We start from the raw sequence: 17,945 nt of genomic DNA on the forward strand, positions 1-17,945 counted from the left end.
GCCCACTTCTTTTTGAAGTTGAGCTGAATAAAGGCTCTGGCTACTATTTCTACAGTAAGTTCCTAAATAAGAGCATTCTTAATGGAAGTTTGATCCAATTGTTGACATTTTTAATTCACTTTCATTATTTAGAAAACAATATACTAAAGAGCGTAATAAAAACTGATGCTTTAATTGTTTTGTTTAATTTGTTATTTGTCACAGTTGAATCACGGCTGGCCTGCACACAGACCATACACACTGAGGGGTTGTCATATGTTTGACAGGATAAGAAAGCAGCAAAAAACAGTTTCTGCTCTCCTATTGTTTTTTTTTTTTTTAAGTTTTGACTTCTTTATTTATCTTCTTCTTTTCAGGCTAATAAAAATGACCAATAACAATCAGAGGAAGAAGAATCAGTTGTTGATTGAACTGCTCACAACTCATTGACATATGAAAACTGTGAGAAGGGGTAGATACAGCCTTGTCTTAAGAGGCTGAAATTTAAAGATGTTGGAAGCCCCTCACTGTGGCACTGATAACAAACCAGGACGTCAAGTGGCAACAAATTAAACATGGCCACAACATGATTAACTTAAGCTTATCTCTCAATGTACTGTGTATTCTGGCATTCACTTGTCCTAATGTTTATAAACTGATCTTTCCAGACACTATGTCTTGATATAGAGATGCAGTCAGGATAATATAGTCTCTCTGAGAGACATCTAAGAAATACAGAGGATCCTGGGTGACGTCTGGATTAAAACCCTCCTGGACCAGCTTCATCTTCTGCTGCTTGAAGGTCTCGGTTACATCCAGAGAGGTCTGAAACCACAGGCAGGGATGCAAATGAACAACATAACTTTACATTTAAACACGCATGCTGAATGTAATGAATGCTCGCATGACTTACCTGTATTCTGAGAAACCGTGGCCAGGCATACGAAGGAAGTGTTTTTACTAAATGGTTGTAGAGTTCTGCTCCATTTAATTTGTGATCCTGTTTTAGGACAATAGCAGCCATACCTGCTCGACCTTCATGCCCTGCATACACAGATCGCAAAGGTCACCATGTCATACAAAATGAATGAAAGCGAACTAACCACAGTACCTCTATTGTCTTACTTTGATTTATCCATGATATATGACTATGGAGGCCCGGAGGTACAACATTCAATAGAGCTGCAAAGTGGAAGGAGCTGCTGCTTCTGAAAGTATTTATGCCCATTGTGAATCAAAGTGAGGAAAAATACTTTTGATTTCTTTTGATGATATCTTTTTCCATCAGTCTGGTATGGCAGATGGCTTTATATACTACAAACTGGATCTTGGTACTTTTTAGCAAGAAATCTTCCATCACCTCACTGGTACCTGAAGCAGCACATCCCTCCCAATGTAACCCATGTTGGAGTGACAATTTTTACAAAGCAGCAAGGGCGGGAAAGCCTGCTGTATGGTGCACAGGCAGCATATAAGGCTGTAGGTATGCCGCTGAATGTCTATCAGCTGATAATCAAACAGCAGCAGGTGATGGGGAGGCTGTAATAAACAACATTTTTACAGATTGTGAAAGTGTTAGCAAAGACACTGCAGAACATTTTCCATTCAGAGTCAGCCACGACAATCCTTATGAAATTTTTTTATCTACTATTTACGATGCTGCTTGGACATATAGTATTTTGTTTACATGCTCCACACAGCTGTCCACTCGGGGTGGCATATCTGCATGCTGAATAGAGTTTAAACCATGTCCAACCGGCACCCTGGGCTGTTTTCAGTCTGTATGCCCACTTACAGTGATCCTGCAGCTCAGCTGAAGCTGGTATGAGGTTTTAGCAGTCTGAATTAGACAAATAAGGAGGCAATTTTCCAAAGTTTCAGTATTCTTAGCACACCTCCTCTTGGAGTTTCCACAGTGTTTCCTTAGTGAGGGATACATCCTAGTAGCAACATGTAAGTTTCTTGACAGGAAGAAAACACGAGCAAGAAACTACCACAACAAAGATACTCACTTGATTTGTCCAATTTAGACATTTGAAGCTTGTTACCTTCATATAAACTACAGCTGGACTTTAGAATTAGATTTTGCTTTTACTTCCATAACCCTGTGACAGCTGCCATATCTTCTCCTATGTCACAACTCCATACCAAATGAACAAAGTCAAAAACACATGAACAACTCAGTTTTGCACCACTGGGCCACTGTACATTGTGCAGTATTAGACATCACAATGTAACACTTAGATCACACAGACCTGGTACGGCAGCTCCATAGACGTTGACCTCCTGGAAAAAATCAAGAAGACCTAAAACCTCTGACACCTCTGTGGTGGAAACATTCTCTCCTTTCCACCTGGAGGACACAGAGATAGATGCAGCTAAATGTACAACAACTGATTTTTAGGCCACTTTGGGGCAACAGAAACAGCAGTTACCATTCATCTGGAGTCATGTTTCTGGCCACCCTGGCTAATTCAAGTCTAAGTACTTACATATTCATGTATTCATATTTGTGATTTCTTTAGTGTATTTGTGATGTTGATCTTGTAATTGACGTCCTGAAATTCAGCACTTAATTCTTATGTATTAAGTATGGAATGACTGGAAGGTCAACCTGATACCACTGTTGTTTTCCCTGAGGCTGCAACATTTACTTCTGTTTTGTTAAGTGGGATGACATCAGTAAAAAGTAAGCAGCCAAGTAGGGTTGGCAGTGATTAATGTGTGACCCTGTTACTCCTATTAGGATTGTATGTCATATTATGTGTTCAAATGAATCCAAGGGAACAAGGGAGAACAGTTACAGATGCAACCGAGGGAAACAAAGAGACAATAAAGACAAATGAGAAGCAAACCTAGGGTAAATATTTGATCTGTAACCGGATATCTTATCTCTGTCAGACAGAAACCAAGTTAGCGCAGGTGTAAACACAAAGATTGTTGGGTGTTGACTGATCTTAGATCACATTGGTAGAGGGTTTCTATTCAATATAACACCAACAAACATTTCAATTGTGTATTCTCACTCTCAACAAATTTGCCAAATGAAACAGAAATACATTAGCCAGGTTGTGTTAACACAGTTTTATATACAGACAGTAAGGTAACCTGAAGGTGTCTCCGATGCGGTCACGGAAGTAAAGAAAGTCCCTGTTATCGTGGAGCAGGAGGTCTCCAGTGTTAAAATAGACATCACCATCTCTGAACACATCCCTGAGCAGCTTCTTCTCAGACTGGACCTTGTTCCCTGCATAGCCCAAGAACTGGTTCATGGCTGTCAGAGGAGCTACCAGGATCCCTGCCTCTCCTGTGCACACACACAAGATGTACAGTACATTTAGTCAAACATGAGCTATAGAAACATCTACTGTATGTTCTATAGACAGCACAAAAAAGAAATATACATGTATATTCTGGGTTCTGGGTATTTGGATTGTGAATACTGAATGCTTAGACTGTATTTTGTTTGTGGGCATTTTGAGTGTCCATATAGTATATTTAGACTGGATAGACTGCATATTGTATCGCATGTATAATTTTATATTGCTAGCATTGCTCAGGATAGTGTAGTGTAGTGTGTGTGTGTGTGTGTGTGTGTGTGTGTGTTTGTTAGTGCATGTATAGTTCATGCCTGTGTTTTAACTGAGACGTGTGTGACCACAAGAATTTGTCTTGTGGGATAATGAAGTTTACCTTGACCTCGAATTAACAAACATCTAGCTGTGCCCTCTAGCAATAGCCGTTGTTGACATTTTTTTTCCTGAGAGGTAAAAATCACTTGGGATTAATCATCAGAATGATAACTGACTTATTAGGCATTACGAGCCCTAACACAAACCGCTGCATTTGACTGAATGACCTTCATGTTAAAGAACTTGTCATGTGATCCATTTACCCTTTTGTGCTCGTATGCCTCTTCCAGAGTCTGTTCGGACTGGCTCGTATGTTTGTGGATCATATCTCAGGAGCTCAAACGGCATAGAAAGCTGAAAAAATTAAATGACAATAGATGTTACTTGATGAGCAACAGCTTTAGCATTTATCATCTGAATATCGAGATTACATCACCATGGATGGTTTTCAGTAAATAAAACCACTACATCATGGTTACATACCATACAGTCAGTAATGCATTTATTTTTTTCACTAAACTGTACTGTGCACTGCAGCCGTTGTATATGTTGCATGCATTTTAGATTTTTTGATTTGAAAATTTGGAAATATTTGTATTTGCTTTTTATAATGTTCCTCAATATCGTTACTGTACTTTATACAACTGTTGGCATTACACTTATTGTTAGGCTACTTATACAATCTGCAGTTATTATACATTTCTTTTTTCTTTTCTTTTTTTTTTCCTCTTCCTCTTTTTAACTATTAAATTGTATCTGCTGGAAATGGTAACATTTCACTGCACATTGTATGATGGAGTGTGTGACACAAAATCTGAATCTGTGTAGAATTGAATTGGTATTTATTATATTAACAATGATTTAAATGTATAATATCATGAACTTACAGTATATTATTACCAAATTTACAGCTTTTACAATGTAGTTGATCTCAGGCATATTTTTAAAATGGGGAAAAGATGTTCTCAATACGATAAAGCAGTAATTTCAATCATTATTGTGTATATTTTGTACCTCCAAAAACATAAGACATAATGATATACAGAGTGTGGTCCAGAGGAAACATTACGAAATGTTTCATTTCTTACCTTGTTGAAATAGCTCGCCCTCCCAATTGGTCCAACCTCATCGGTGTAGTTGAGGAAGCCAATGCTGGCCTCAGTCAGGCCGTAACCCTCTCTGATCTTGATCTTACCGAAGCGATTGAGAAATTCCTTCCAAACATCTGTCCTGAGACCACTTCCTGCTGCCAGCCGAACCTTGTGAGCCATCTCCTCTGGAACCTGGAGGCAGAGTAAGACTTGGATTAAATAAGCACAAAGACTGGAAGCAGTGGCAAACTGTTTGTAAAAGTGAAGAATGCAAGCAAAAAACGCTTCTTTTAGCTCTCTAAGGCTACTTTTTCCAAATGCGTGAATAGATCAATGGTTTGAAAAAGCAGATTCCATGATCTTTACTGAGCACCCATTGAGCCCCTCCACAAATAATGCTCAAAAAGTAGATTTGCACCATCCAATATGATCATAATATTGTTTTCATTTGTAGTAATGAACACTGCAGCCTCTAGGAGTCACTGCTGTGTCTTCAAACATCTAGAATTCTAATTTAAGATGAAGAAAGAGTTGTGTTTTAAATGTTGCCAGGCTTACCTTGGGATGGTTGACCAGGTATCGACAGAGCTCTCCTATATATTGCACCACAGTCACGTTGTGTTTCACACAGTCCTTCCAAAACTGACTGGCGGAAAACTTCTTTTTTAACACACATGTTGCACCTGTGATCCGAAGGACAAGACAGCAAGGGAGACAGTGAGCGGTGTAAGACAACATATTACTAAAAACCAGTGTTGTGCAAGATACTGAAAATTAGTAAGTAGTTACAGTTACTTCTCTCTAAAGCAAGTGAAGTACTTTACCATTAACTGCATATAAAAATAGCTACAATGGAAAGTAATTTACTTTTAAATGTCTGCTTCAATTAATTAATTATTAATTAATATTATTATTATTAATGCACACAGATATTAATTTTAGGGTTGCTGTGGTGCAGTGTGGGACAAGACAACTGTCGATCCTATCATTGTACCCATTATCTAGAGTGAAAGGAGTTATTACTACTCCAGACCACCAGAGGCAGCAATGACTGGCATTGCTACCTTTAAGCTACAATTGTATCATCATAATTATTTTTGATGATCTCGTTTCTTCACTTTAAATTAGAAACATTACAAACATACGATGAAAACAGAGTCCACATTTCCTGAAATGTGATGCGCCCCAAAAAGGTGAAGGGAGAACATAAACCTGAAAATCCAGAGAATAGGCTGCATTCGTCTACTGTCCTCTGCAGTTGTCCACTATTTTTACATAAAACAAAAGAAACAAGTAACTGAAATTTAAATTTCAGTGACTGCAACTGCGTTATTCAAGTTCGCAATTAGCTTCATTTGTAGTTACCGCCAAATAGTGAAATTACAGTAACATTTCACTTTGCATTATGTTACTCTCAGCACTGCTAAAAACAACTTTTGACGTTTGACAACATAAATGCAAGTCATTTAAAGCTAGAGCTGCAGTGAGAAATTTCCTCTGCTTCCTTTTGGCCTTTTCTCCTGGTATACAAGGAAGTGAGTATTCCTTAAAGGCCTACGAAGAGGATATCCGTCGTCATGATGGTTTCCTCCACTGTTCGCCTTGACTTTATAACATACTGAATACAAGCGACAAATCTTCCAGGAATTGTGTTTGTCATGCAGCCACAGCCGGTTTACTGTGTGGGAAAACACAGCTAGGTGAAGGTCCAACCAACTAAATAATTAGAAAAGGAAGCTGCAGAGGCAAAATCTGAACTTTGATGCTTGTACTCACTCATAGTCAGACCTGATCCGACAAATGGCACATTGTTATGATGAACCCATCATTAGGAGAAGGGTTTTGCAGTTACAATCTGCAAATACCTCTAAAGCTCACTCATAAACACATTATATCTTGTTTGATTAATGTGTACACCAACATGAATATAAAAAACAAGAGTTTCTGTCTTTAAGGGGATTAAATGCTGGAATTATTTTATAGCAAACACCAGTGAACATTGACTTTCGGGAGTTTTGTACTTTGTAGTTTTGGCCAAACAGATAAACTTGTTGTTTATCAAGAGTTCTTTCACAAACCTTCTCATCCAATAGTTTTTCCTTTATTTTTATTATTTTCTACATTTCAGATTCTTCTAAACCAGCCACCTTTGATGAGAGCTTTGCACGCTGTTGGCCTTGTCTCATCCAGCCTCATGGGGTAGTCACCTGGAATGCTTTTCCAACAGTCTTAACGAAGTTCCCAAATATGCTGAGCACTTATTAGCAAATAAGGCTCAATTGGGTTCAGATCTGCTGATGGTGGAGGTCAGGTCATCTGATGCTGCACTCCATCACCCTCCTTCTTGGTCAAATAGCTCTCACATAGGCTGGAGGTTTGTTTTGGGTCATTGTCTTTTTGAAAAACAAATGGTGGTTCCATGAAGCACAAATCAGATGGGATGGCATGCCACTGCAGAATGTTGTGGTATTAATTAGACTGTTTGAATATTCTGAAGAAAATGTGTGTGAGAGCTGTTAGCTGCTGCTGTACTGCGTGAATGTGCCATTTTCTCCCATTGATTGTAAAGAGCTGAGCGCAGCTCTCACACTAAATATTAATTTCATGGCAATTTTCATTGAATATACAGTAGTGTGGTGTTCCTTCAGCTTTGCTTACTGCTCTGTTTTCCATCTTTAGTTGCAGGCAGAACGCGACAGTGCATCTGGTGGTGCTCTTGAAAAATGAGCTCTGAAAGATGAGTTAAATTGCCTGAAGTCGGCTGTTCTTACCTATTTGTATGCATCCTCCAATCCCTAACAGGGAAGCAGACATGTGGTAAAGAGGAAGAGTGATGTAGATGATGTCATCAGATGTGGCCCCACACATTTGAAAGAAGGCCATGCTCACAATGGCTTTCAGATGGCCTACACGGGCTGCTTTGGAGAGACCTGGAAGAGAATAGCACATCCACTGCAGAAATGGTCGACGTGCTGTAAATTTCCAGGCATGAAGTTGCATCTGCTCGGCGTCTCTATCACATTTTTAATCTCTAAATTGGTTTTGTAATTACATTGCTAACTCTGAAACTTGGTGGAGTCAAGCAAAATATTTATTCAGATCTTAATCGTCTTACTCTTGCTACAATTTTTAATTAGAATATGGCCAAACTACAATACATGCAAAGCAAATTCAATGAACTTGACTTGTAATTCTTTAAATTAGACGTTGCTTTGCGTTGAGGATATTAGTGTTAGATGTCTTGCAATTTGTCTGGACTGAACTAATTGTATTTGATGTACTACATTATGCTGTTCTATCATGCTTTCTTTTTATCTGGTTTGATTTTCACAGTGTAAATTTATTACTCTCTTATGTAGTGTGTTTAAGCACTTTGTAAGAAAAGTGCTATACAGAATTTTCATTTTTTAATACCAAGGTTTATACCACATAATCAATGTAAAACCCATCAAATGGCTTTGGTGTTTAAAACAAGACTGCTAGCCATGCTAGCGGCTCTGTGAGGCTATACTTACACAAAGTGGTGTTTTGAAATAAATGCTAAATGTCAGTATGCTGACATGCTCACAGTGACAATGTTAACATGCTGATGTACAGCATAAATGTTGTTCCAAGTTCACCCTCTTAGTTTGTTTTAGCATACTAACATTTGCTAATTTGGAATAAACATAAGGTACAGTTGAGGCTGCTGAGAATGTCATTAGTTTTTTTTAGGTATTTGGTCATAAACCGAAGTATTGGACAAACTGAAATGTTGACCTAATAATGGCACTTGATGTACGTCATGTAATAACTGAAGAATGTAATGCTCATGAGTACCTGTAGTGCCTGAGGTAAAAATGAAGAGAAAGTTTGACATGATGTCAACTTTAGGAAGGTCACTTATAGGTTCACCAGACATGTGTTCCAGCTTATCTAATAAGGTTCCGAAATCTTTGGAGGGTGATGTGTGATCCACCACCCACACAGCCGTGTTGTCCTTCAGATCAGGTAGCACCTCCTCCACCAAACGCACCAACTCTGGATAAACAGACACAATGGGTTATCTCACTGCTACTACATCAGACAAAACCAAAGCCAGTAAACAAACATGTACAAAGAGCTGTTCATTCCATTTCCATTTCTATTTACTTTGAGAGGTTGTATCAGACTGAATTGTACTCTAAGGTGTTCCTGTTATTTTGTCCTCCCTACACACAGATTTGACTGTATGTGTGTGACATTGCAGTCAAGATAGCACATTCCATAATCATTCATTAATCATTAATCACAAAACATGACATTGAAACAATTTAGGATGAAAAGTCAATATAAACATATCCTTCAGATTAAGAGCTGCATACCGTTTAAATACATTGGTATGCTTACTGATGGGAGAAGACATGGCATGGTACTTTGCTCTCTACCTCTCAACTATCAGTACAACTGATAATATTTCACATGGAGGTCCTGACTTGAAAAATGTTAACTTTTACTGTACAATAAAAGGACAGATAGTAATTTTACAAGAGCTGTAGTCTTCAGATAAGTCATTGACCTTGCGTGAGTTTAAGCATTTCACTCATTGTGAAGTGAAAACTTGTACAGAGAACTCTTTCTTAAATTGCTTATTTTGAGAGACAAAAGCTCCTGCACTATTAGGAAAGGTAAAATGGGTAACTGTAATGTTTAAATAAAATGAGTTTCATCCAAAAATTGTGGGGTTCACATAAGTTTATGAGCTTTTTGGTCTTGAGCTATAAAAATTGTTTAGACTGTAGATTGTCATTATTATCATTTCAACCATCTTCAGTTGGTACACAGAGAAACAAAGAATATTCCTCCAGGGCTGAACGACACAGAGCCACAGTCAATCACTGAGTACTGAGGAGTCTGTTGGCTTGAGGGAAGAAACTGTTACAGTCTGGCTGTGAGGGCCTGAATGCTTTGGTGCCTTGTTGCAGGCAGAAGGGTGAAGAGTTTATGTGAGAGGCATGTGCTGACATCCACAATGGATGAGGATGATGGTGATGGCAAAATCTGTTGAGCAGTTGGGACAATGCACAAACTGCATGGGGTCCAATTAGCATCTGAAAATATTTCATGATGACAGGTTTGAGTGCAACAAGATGGTAGTCATGAGGCAAGCACTGAAGATGTTTTCAGCATGGCAACAATGGTGGAGCCTTTGAAGCATGATGGAACAACGGCACTGCATATGTGCATATGTGTACATGTGTTGAAGATGTCAGTGAGAACTGCAAGCTGGTCTACACATCCCCTGAGCACTCTGCCAGGAATATTGTCTGGTTCAGCAGCCTTCCGTGGAATGACTCTGCAGAGTTTTCCTCACATCAGCCATGGTTAGACACAGCATCTGGTCATTGGGAGGAAGCATGATTCTTCCTTGCTGCCATTTTGCGCCACAAACCAAGTGTGAAAGTTGTTCAGCACATCTGGAAGTGAGGCATTACTGTCACTGGCAGATGGTGTTGTCCTGTAGTTAGTGATGGCCTGGATTCCCTGCCATGTGTCACCACTGTCCTGGAATTTGCTATGGATTCTTTGGGTATATTCATGCTTTGGCAAAATGATGGCCCGGGATAGTTTGACCCTTCGTTCTTAGAGCTGCCTTGTCACCTGGTCTGAAGGCAGAGTCTTAAAAGACTCAAAATTATTGGACCAGCTGACCCCATTGCTACTAGAAATGTTCAATCAGTCTCACCACCCTGGCCCTTACAAAAGCCTCTATCTTTCTGAGCTTTCAGAAGGGCAGAAACCTGTCAAACTGTACATTGTTTCACCCAATTTTGCTCTTGTCTGTAGACATGAAACTATTTCCAAAGGTCTTTGCTCACCCATTGGAATCTGTCAAGCCCTCAATTATACCAGAAGATCAGACAGGATTCATAAAAGCTCTCTGCTCTGTGACAGTTCAGCTTCGGTGGCGTCCTCATCTGGATCAAATTACTCCTCCCTTCACACATCTGTGTTCAGAAACAACCAGGGCTCCAAACCCTTCTCTCTCTTTTGCGGAGCAAATCAGTGATGCCTACTATAACTATAAATTATAAACATTTCAGACTATCAACTCAGGATTTAAATACTTTGACATTGCAATCACACAATCCATTTGCACGTTGGGGGAACAAAACCTTGCTGCCCTGGAGGCAACAGTCAAACCTGACCTACACAGGTGGAACTGCCTGCCACTTTGATTGGCAGGAAGGGTAGTGAATAAAATTAATATATTACCTTGGTATCTATAAATTTCCCACTGCCTGCCTATCTTTCTACTTTGGTCATTTTTTCCATTTATTGGTGACATTATCTCCTTGTTAATGTGAGAGTTGGTAAAACTTTGCTGTAGAGGAGCAGGTCCTTTACTGTGGCTTGTCTTACCCAACCTCTGGTTTATGCTTTGGTTTACTTCATCGCACAGTAGTTGGAGTTGCATTAAATGCCTCCTACTTCTTATCTCCAGCTAATGAGTCTGTCACTAATAAGATCACAGACAAATGGGACAATGAACTGCTTATTACCAAGGAGCCATCAACTTAGCCTTAGCCTTATGCTCAAGCAGACCGACATGTTCTGGTCTCATGCCCCAAATTGTCTAGCCTCTGGCAATCATTTTTTATACAATCTTCAAAATTTTAGAATTGAACGTTCCCGACCATGACTGAGCTCCTTTGGAGCGTGCAGGACACTGTTAAGAACATTTGACAGAGTGGTGGCATCTGCAGTTTTCTTTGCAGTGGTCTGCTGGGGCTGTGGAAGCTCTGAGAGGGATAGAAAAAGACTGAACAAACTTGTCAGGAGAGCTGGCTCTGTCCTGGACTGCCCTCTGGACACCATCAAGAAGGTGGGTGGGAGGAGGATATTAGCCAAGCTGACATCAATCATGGACAACCCATCCCAACCCCTGCATGAGACAGTGGAGGCCTTAAGTAGCTCCTTCAGTGACAGATTGCTGCATCCACTGTGTAAGAACACTACCACAGGTCCTTCTTTCCAACAGCTGTCAGACTGTTTAACTCAAGGATCTTTTAATGAAGCACTGTGCACAACATCACAAACCTACTGTTTGCACAACTGAATTATCAATATTTAACATTTGCTAAAATATATTTACATCTGTGCAAATATCTTGTGAAATACTGTCTCTTTTTTTTTACTGTGCTTATATATTCTTTTTCTACTGTTTTAGATATTTTCTACTGTGCAATAGTTCAAACTGCATTTTATTATCCATATCTTACTATGTACAATTCAAATGTTCAAGGCAATATTATTTTTATAGTCTTTTGTGTATAATGTACAGATATATAGTTGATTTTTATTTTGTATCCCTCTTGATTGTCTATCTATTCTTTTTCTATCTCTCCTTTTTTTTTTTGTGCTATTATAGTTAGGAAAATTCTGCTACTGTGGACATCCCCTGTCCTACCCTAATTTAAATCTTGGCTGCCTGATACTTTGTCTTTCCTAAAATTGGAGAAACTAAAGTTCACCACTAGAGGTTCTTATAATAGGTTTTATAATGGGCTTTTTAATAGGATTGGCTTCCCCCTAGTGGTGGTAGTGGTTTGTCTTATGCTTGTCTACAATTGGCACGTACCTCCCTACCTGTCCGCCACAAATACAGCAGTATGGTATGGGAGAGTCTGCTCTCTATCCATACTGTATAGATCTACCCTGTACCAACCTTTACTTAAATTTCATTTCATTTCATTTGCCTAGTTTTGTTTGCCTAGGACTATTCATCATGGGGCACTTTAGGACCTGGATTTCTCAGACTGCTCCACAGAGACCTGGCTGCCGGTGAATGACTGTGGTTCCGCTGAGCCTAACTTGTGGACATGAGGTTATCTGACCAAAGACAAAATCGAGTAAACGAAGTTTGTAGACTTTATGCATGAATTGTGCTTTGAAAATAAACTTTATTGCTATTATTATTATTATTATTATTATTATTATTATTATTATTATTATTATTGTGTATACACTGCATCCATGTCCAGCTGTCTCTTCTGTATATAATATCTCCTGTTAGCATAATTCATACTTACACATACATTTTATGTGTTGCAACTGTAGCACATGCTGCATATATCTTAGTGTATTCATTTCACTGTATTCATAAAATTAATATTACTCATACTGTTAATACTGGTTATGCTGCATATATCTTAGTATATATAGACTTTTTACACTGTAGTATTTTCTTAAATGTATTTTGTATCAAAGTACAGTGTACATTTGTACTTTCAATAAGGAAACTGTCAAGAACAGTGTGCTGACCAAATTCTAGGAACCCCAATTAAGGACATGAAAAGGACCCCAACAAATCTTTGCTCGGCCCTGGAAGGCAATGCAAAGCGTGTGTGTCATAATAGACTTCCCAACGTGTTTCTTCATGTGTGTGTGAGTAAATAGCAGCCACTCCTGTTCATGTGTTTAGTGACTGCAGAACTGACTGTGTGGGGATCATTTCAAATACCTTCGAAGGGTTCTGTGGTCGGACTTCATAAATGAAAGCCCCGTGAGGAGCACTGATAGAGCTCCATTCACTTCAAGTAAACTGCGTAAAAAAAACGTGAGAAAACGTGCAATACCTGCGCCAACAACAAGCGTCTTGGCTCCACAACTCTGAAAGCAGTGAAGCAGAGACTTGGCTTTAATGTTGACGTTGAGAAAGGCCACTTCACAGCCCAGTTTACACAGTCCCAGCCACACACAAATAAAATCCGGTTCGTTGAACATCCACAGAGCAACAATGTCTCCTTGTTTCATAGAGCCCTCCGTCCGGAACGCGTTCGCAAACTGGTTGCTTCTCCGGTCCACATCTTGGTATGTCAGAGTCTGCTTTTCGAAGATGATGAAGGGTTTGTTCGGGTTTTTCCTGGCCTGGTAGAGAAAGCAGTCGAGGTATGTGATGATTCCTTGCTGCATGCGAGCCTGCACTGTCTTTCTGTACCCCTGAAGTTTGAAGTAATAAATCAAATCCGCCCACAAGAAGGGATAAGTCATCCTCTGGTAGAGAAGAAGAGCCAGCAGTCCAGCCAAAACGCTGGTAAACACCAGAGCTATCATGTTGACGTTAAAAACAGCACCACGCCTTACTTCAAGACTGCTGCAAAACTTTAAATAACAGGCTGCAGTCGCGCATGTCTTTGGAGAACCTGCAGTCAAGCTGATAGCCTGCTCATTATGCGATTTCACATCAGCACAGTGACAGCCAATGAGCTATGAGCACGGGATGAACCGTTTGTAGATTTAACAGGGCCGTCACAAGCTATTTTGGGGCTCTTAAGATTGATTGAATGCCCCCAAACCCCCCCAAATGCAAGAAATACTGTGAGAGATGTTTTGCCTGAATGCCTTCCCTCGTTTCTGTCAATGAAACAGCTTTTATCCACTGACACAGTGAACCGTGCTCTTGCTAGCTGGTGTGGTGACCCCTGCTGTTACCTGTTTAGCAATGATCTTAAAACGTACCTTGCTGTTTACAGGCTGGTCATCAGCGCTGACATCTGAGCACAGTGTTCCTGGCCTTTCTTCCTGATTCTGCTGTGCTTATTTTATGCACGTTTAACTTTCCCACATGATTCTTACCCTCCATGCACACTAACACTACTGACACCAACCACCGATGCTTTGTGATCCTTTATTATACTTGTATGCTTACATTTCAGTCACTGTTGTCAATAGAAATTACTTAATAAAATCTTTGAAAGGGCTTTTCTTCTTCTTTGTCGTGGCCCTATGAGCCAGGTTGAGACAAACTGGGCACTCGTCCAGTCTGGGTTACTGTGTTTGAGGGAGGTTACTGGAACGTTTCCCCTTCACCTTCTCTAGATGCTGAAATTTCTTTTCTGATATAAAACTAATATTATTATGATCTGGGACGGTTAGTTGAATGTTCCAGGAAGGTTGCTGGATGATAATAGGACAGTTCTTTCAACATTCACTCACAATGCTACAAACTTTGTAACACAAGGCTTATTTAACTTACCTTCCAACACAGTTCTGAGAATATAACCTTATTTTAGTTCTATTTTGAAAAAGCTCTCATTTTAACATCTGGAGAATGTTAAGGGGAAATGTTCAAGTAATCTTCCCAGAATATTCAGGGAACATAACAATAATGTTGGTTTTCCATCAGAAAACCTTCTAAACTTAACATTGAGGGAATGTTGTGCAGGAACGTTCAATAAACATTCTCACAACCAAAAATAATGTCTAACATCTTGGGAATCAAATTTTGCTAGCTGGGTTATCTCTGCCTCTAGCTCTACCCTCTTAACATTAAAATCCTTACTAGAGCTCAACCACACTGCAGTCCTCTCCCACCTCCTTCACTCTGCCACACACAAACCAGTGTTTCTCTGTGAATGTGCCTGTGAATGAGACTGCACGGATCACACAAAAAGTCCAAAAATGTCAAAAGTTTAATTAAGTTGAGGTAATAGACAAAACAGAAAGTCAGCTGCACAATAATCTAAATGCAAACAGCAGGCAGAGATAAACCACAACTAAACAACTATGGAAATAATAAATGCTGGAATGCTAGTCTGCAGAGAGGACAAAGACAGCCTGCTAAACAGGTGGTGGACAGCTAGGACAATAAGCACTGAGAGGACTGATTGGATAATCAAGAACAGGTGATGATAGAACTGGAGGGAAACTGAACAATGACAGGAAGTAACATTTACAGGAGTGGATAGAGCAGAGTTACTTCAAAATAAAACAGGAAAGGCATTTAACTAGAGTCCATGCACGTCGTCACTCAACCAGGCTAGCATTCCCCCTCTTTCCAGTATTGATGCTATGCTTAGCTAACTGGCTGCTGCCTGTAGCTACTGTTCTTTCAGATGGAAACTCCATTCAAACCTTAAAATGTTCCACATCTTTCGGACATTGTAGGCAGGGTTCTAAATTAACTTTTTTGATCACCAGCCAATGTGGCTGGTGACCTTCTAAAGTTACCAGCCAATCAGAATTTCCACTAACCAAATTTTTTCCCGGTGAAAATAAGAGAGATTATGAGTGCCACTGAATGCATTTGATCATTTTTGAAAAATGCACAGAAAGTACAACACATGAAACAAAATATACACAGAAAGTGCAAACATTTAATTTATACAAATAAAAAATGCTGTCAGATTTATTATTTTATAAAAGACATTTTTCCAGTAAGTATTTAGTATCATTACATTCCTAATAAAATGTATTTTTCCTTTCAACTTAAAGTGTTTTTGCTTTCCTTCTTTAATAAGAAATATATATAAGTAACAGCCATGACTTAAACACTTGCAAAAAAATTGCATTGGTAATAAATTGAATTATGTATGTACAACTAGAAAACACAAATAGTGCAGCAGTCAGTATTGCAGACTCCTTAGGCTCTCCTGATGACTTCGGGCACTCTCATGGTCCTTTACTGCCTCGACTTTAAAAGTATTAGTCCCCACCACAAAATTATTCGTCTTGTTTTTTTCTTTCGTGTACATGCGGCAATCGTTACAAAACATGACGGCATTTTCGTGATCAAACACAAGTCATTCACGACCTGTCAGCCATTTAGCGTTAAACTTTCTTTTCTTCGTTTCGCACGCTTTGTCGACATTCTCATCCCCTGCCTCCTTCCTCTTCTCCCCCCAGACGTCTGTCCCAACCACGCATTTAGTTTAACTTTACCTTTTACTTTTAGCTAGCTCAGTCTCCTATAGGCTCTGTGCACAAGCCTCGTGACGTACTTCCGATTCCGCCTGAAATCGGCAAACCAGTTTCCGGTTTACTTCCCTCTCCAGTCAAAACAGCGCTAAAATAAATACAAGGAATGAAAAATGAATCAACATCCACGAAAGAAGACGAAGTATAATGTGAGGGGGACTTTTAAGTTCCAGAAGACGGTGAATGGCTCTAATGAGCACTGTTGTGTGCCACTTTGTGCCGGCTCAAGTCGCTATAACAGCGAGCTTAGCTTCCACTGCTTCCCGAAGGACACCGAACTTCGTGCACAGTGGCTGCAGAAAATATGCAAAACGGGATTTTCGGTAACTCAGCATACGAAGGTATGCAGCCGACATTTCGAAAATGCCCAAATTCGAAATAACCCCAAAGGTAGACGGGTTTTAGCAGCAAACGCAGTGCCAACACTGTTTGAATGGAACAGTTACACAGCAACCAAGACAAGAGCCGGTGTTTGGGATCGCCGCCCTCGACTGACATCAAGCCGAGAAACATCACCTGTGCCCTGATCTTTGTCTGACACTGAAATGGACATAAAGTCAACACAGTTAGCACAACAAGTAACAGTAAAGAACATACGTTGCTAACGTCAGCTAGTCATCACAATGAACTTTACAAGATGCCTGCAAAATCTGTCAAAGATATCTATCAACGATGTTCATCGTATCGTGGATGCCCACTCTCCTGCTCCGAAGAGCAAACGGGAAAAAGGGTTTCGTCTCTACATCTCTGGTTACGTTCACCAGTACGAGGATAAGTGATTTATTGGTGACGTTAGCTGACTAGCTGACGTTAGCAACGTGCTAATTTTTTTAGTTTTGTGTTTGCTTCGTATGTTCTTTACTGTTGCTAACTGTGTTGACTTTATGTCCATGTCAGTGTCAGACAAAGATCAGGGCACAGGTGATGTTTCTGGGCTTGATGTCAGTCGAGGGCGGCGATCCCAAACACCGGCTCTTGTCTCGGTTGCTGTGTAACTGTTCCATTCAAACAGTGTTGGCACTGCGTTTGCTGCTAAAACCCGTCTACCTTTGGGGGTATTTCGAATTTGGGCATTTTCGAAATGTCGGCTGCATACCTTCGTATGCTGAGTTACCGAAAATCCCGTCCTGCATATTTTCTGCAGCCACTGTGCACGAAGTTCGGTGTCCTTCGGGAAGCAGTGGAAGCTAAGCTCGCTGTTACAGCGACTTGAGCCGGCACAAAGTGGCACACAACAGTGCTCATTAGAGCCACCCACCGTCTTCTGGAACTTAAAAGTCCCCCTCACATTATACTTCGTCTTCTTTCGTGGATGTTTATTCATTTTTCATTCCTTGTATTTATTTTAGCGCTGTTTTGACTGGAGAGGGAAGTAAACCGGAAACTGGTTTGCCGATTTCAGGCGGAATCGGAAGTACGTCACGAGGCTTGTGCACAGAGCCTATTACACGCCGCCGTTCATTCTTCTTCTTCTTCTTTGTGTTTCCGTGGTTTCTCGCGCCGGTTGCACTACAAACTATAGTGT

The 17,945-nt window shown here is 40.0% G+C and overlaps 1 protein-coding gene across 1 annotated transcript; it reads right to left on the reverse strand.

Annotated features, from left to right (window-relative positions):
- Positions 1 to 327: 327 nt before the first annotated feature.
- On the reverse strand, positions 328 to 13,823 carry LOC143337951 (long-chain fatty acid transport protein 2). Its single transcript, XM_076757975.1, has 10 exons — positions 13,300 to 13,823; positions 8,522 to 8,722; positions 7,474 to 7,632; positions 5,261 to 5,385; positions 4,700 to 4,894; positions 3,875 to 3,965; positions 3,088 to 3,286; positions 2,235 to 2,332; positions 893 to 1,023; positions 328 to 804 (listed from the first exon to the last, which is right to left on the reverse strand). Exons 1-10 carry the CDS (start codon positions 13,775 to 13,777, stop codon positions 628 to 630), a joined length of 1,854 nt encoding a protein of 617 aa, XP_076614090.1. The 5' UTR covers positions 13,778 to 13,823; the 3' UTR covers positions 328 to 627.
- Between the last annotated feature and the right edge of the window lie 4,122 nt (positions 13,824 to 17,945).

This window comes from Chaetodon auriga, chromosome 19 (assembly GCF_051107435.1).
Source record: "Chaetodon auriga isolate fChaAug3 chromosome 19, fChaAug3.hap1, whole genome shotgun sequence".
Classification (NCBI taxonomy): domain Eukaryota; kingdom Metazoa; phylum Chordata; class Actinopteri; order Chaetodontiformes; family Chaetodontidae; genus Chaetodon; species Chaetodon auriga.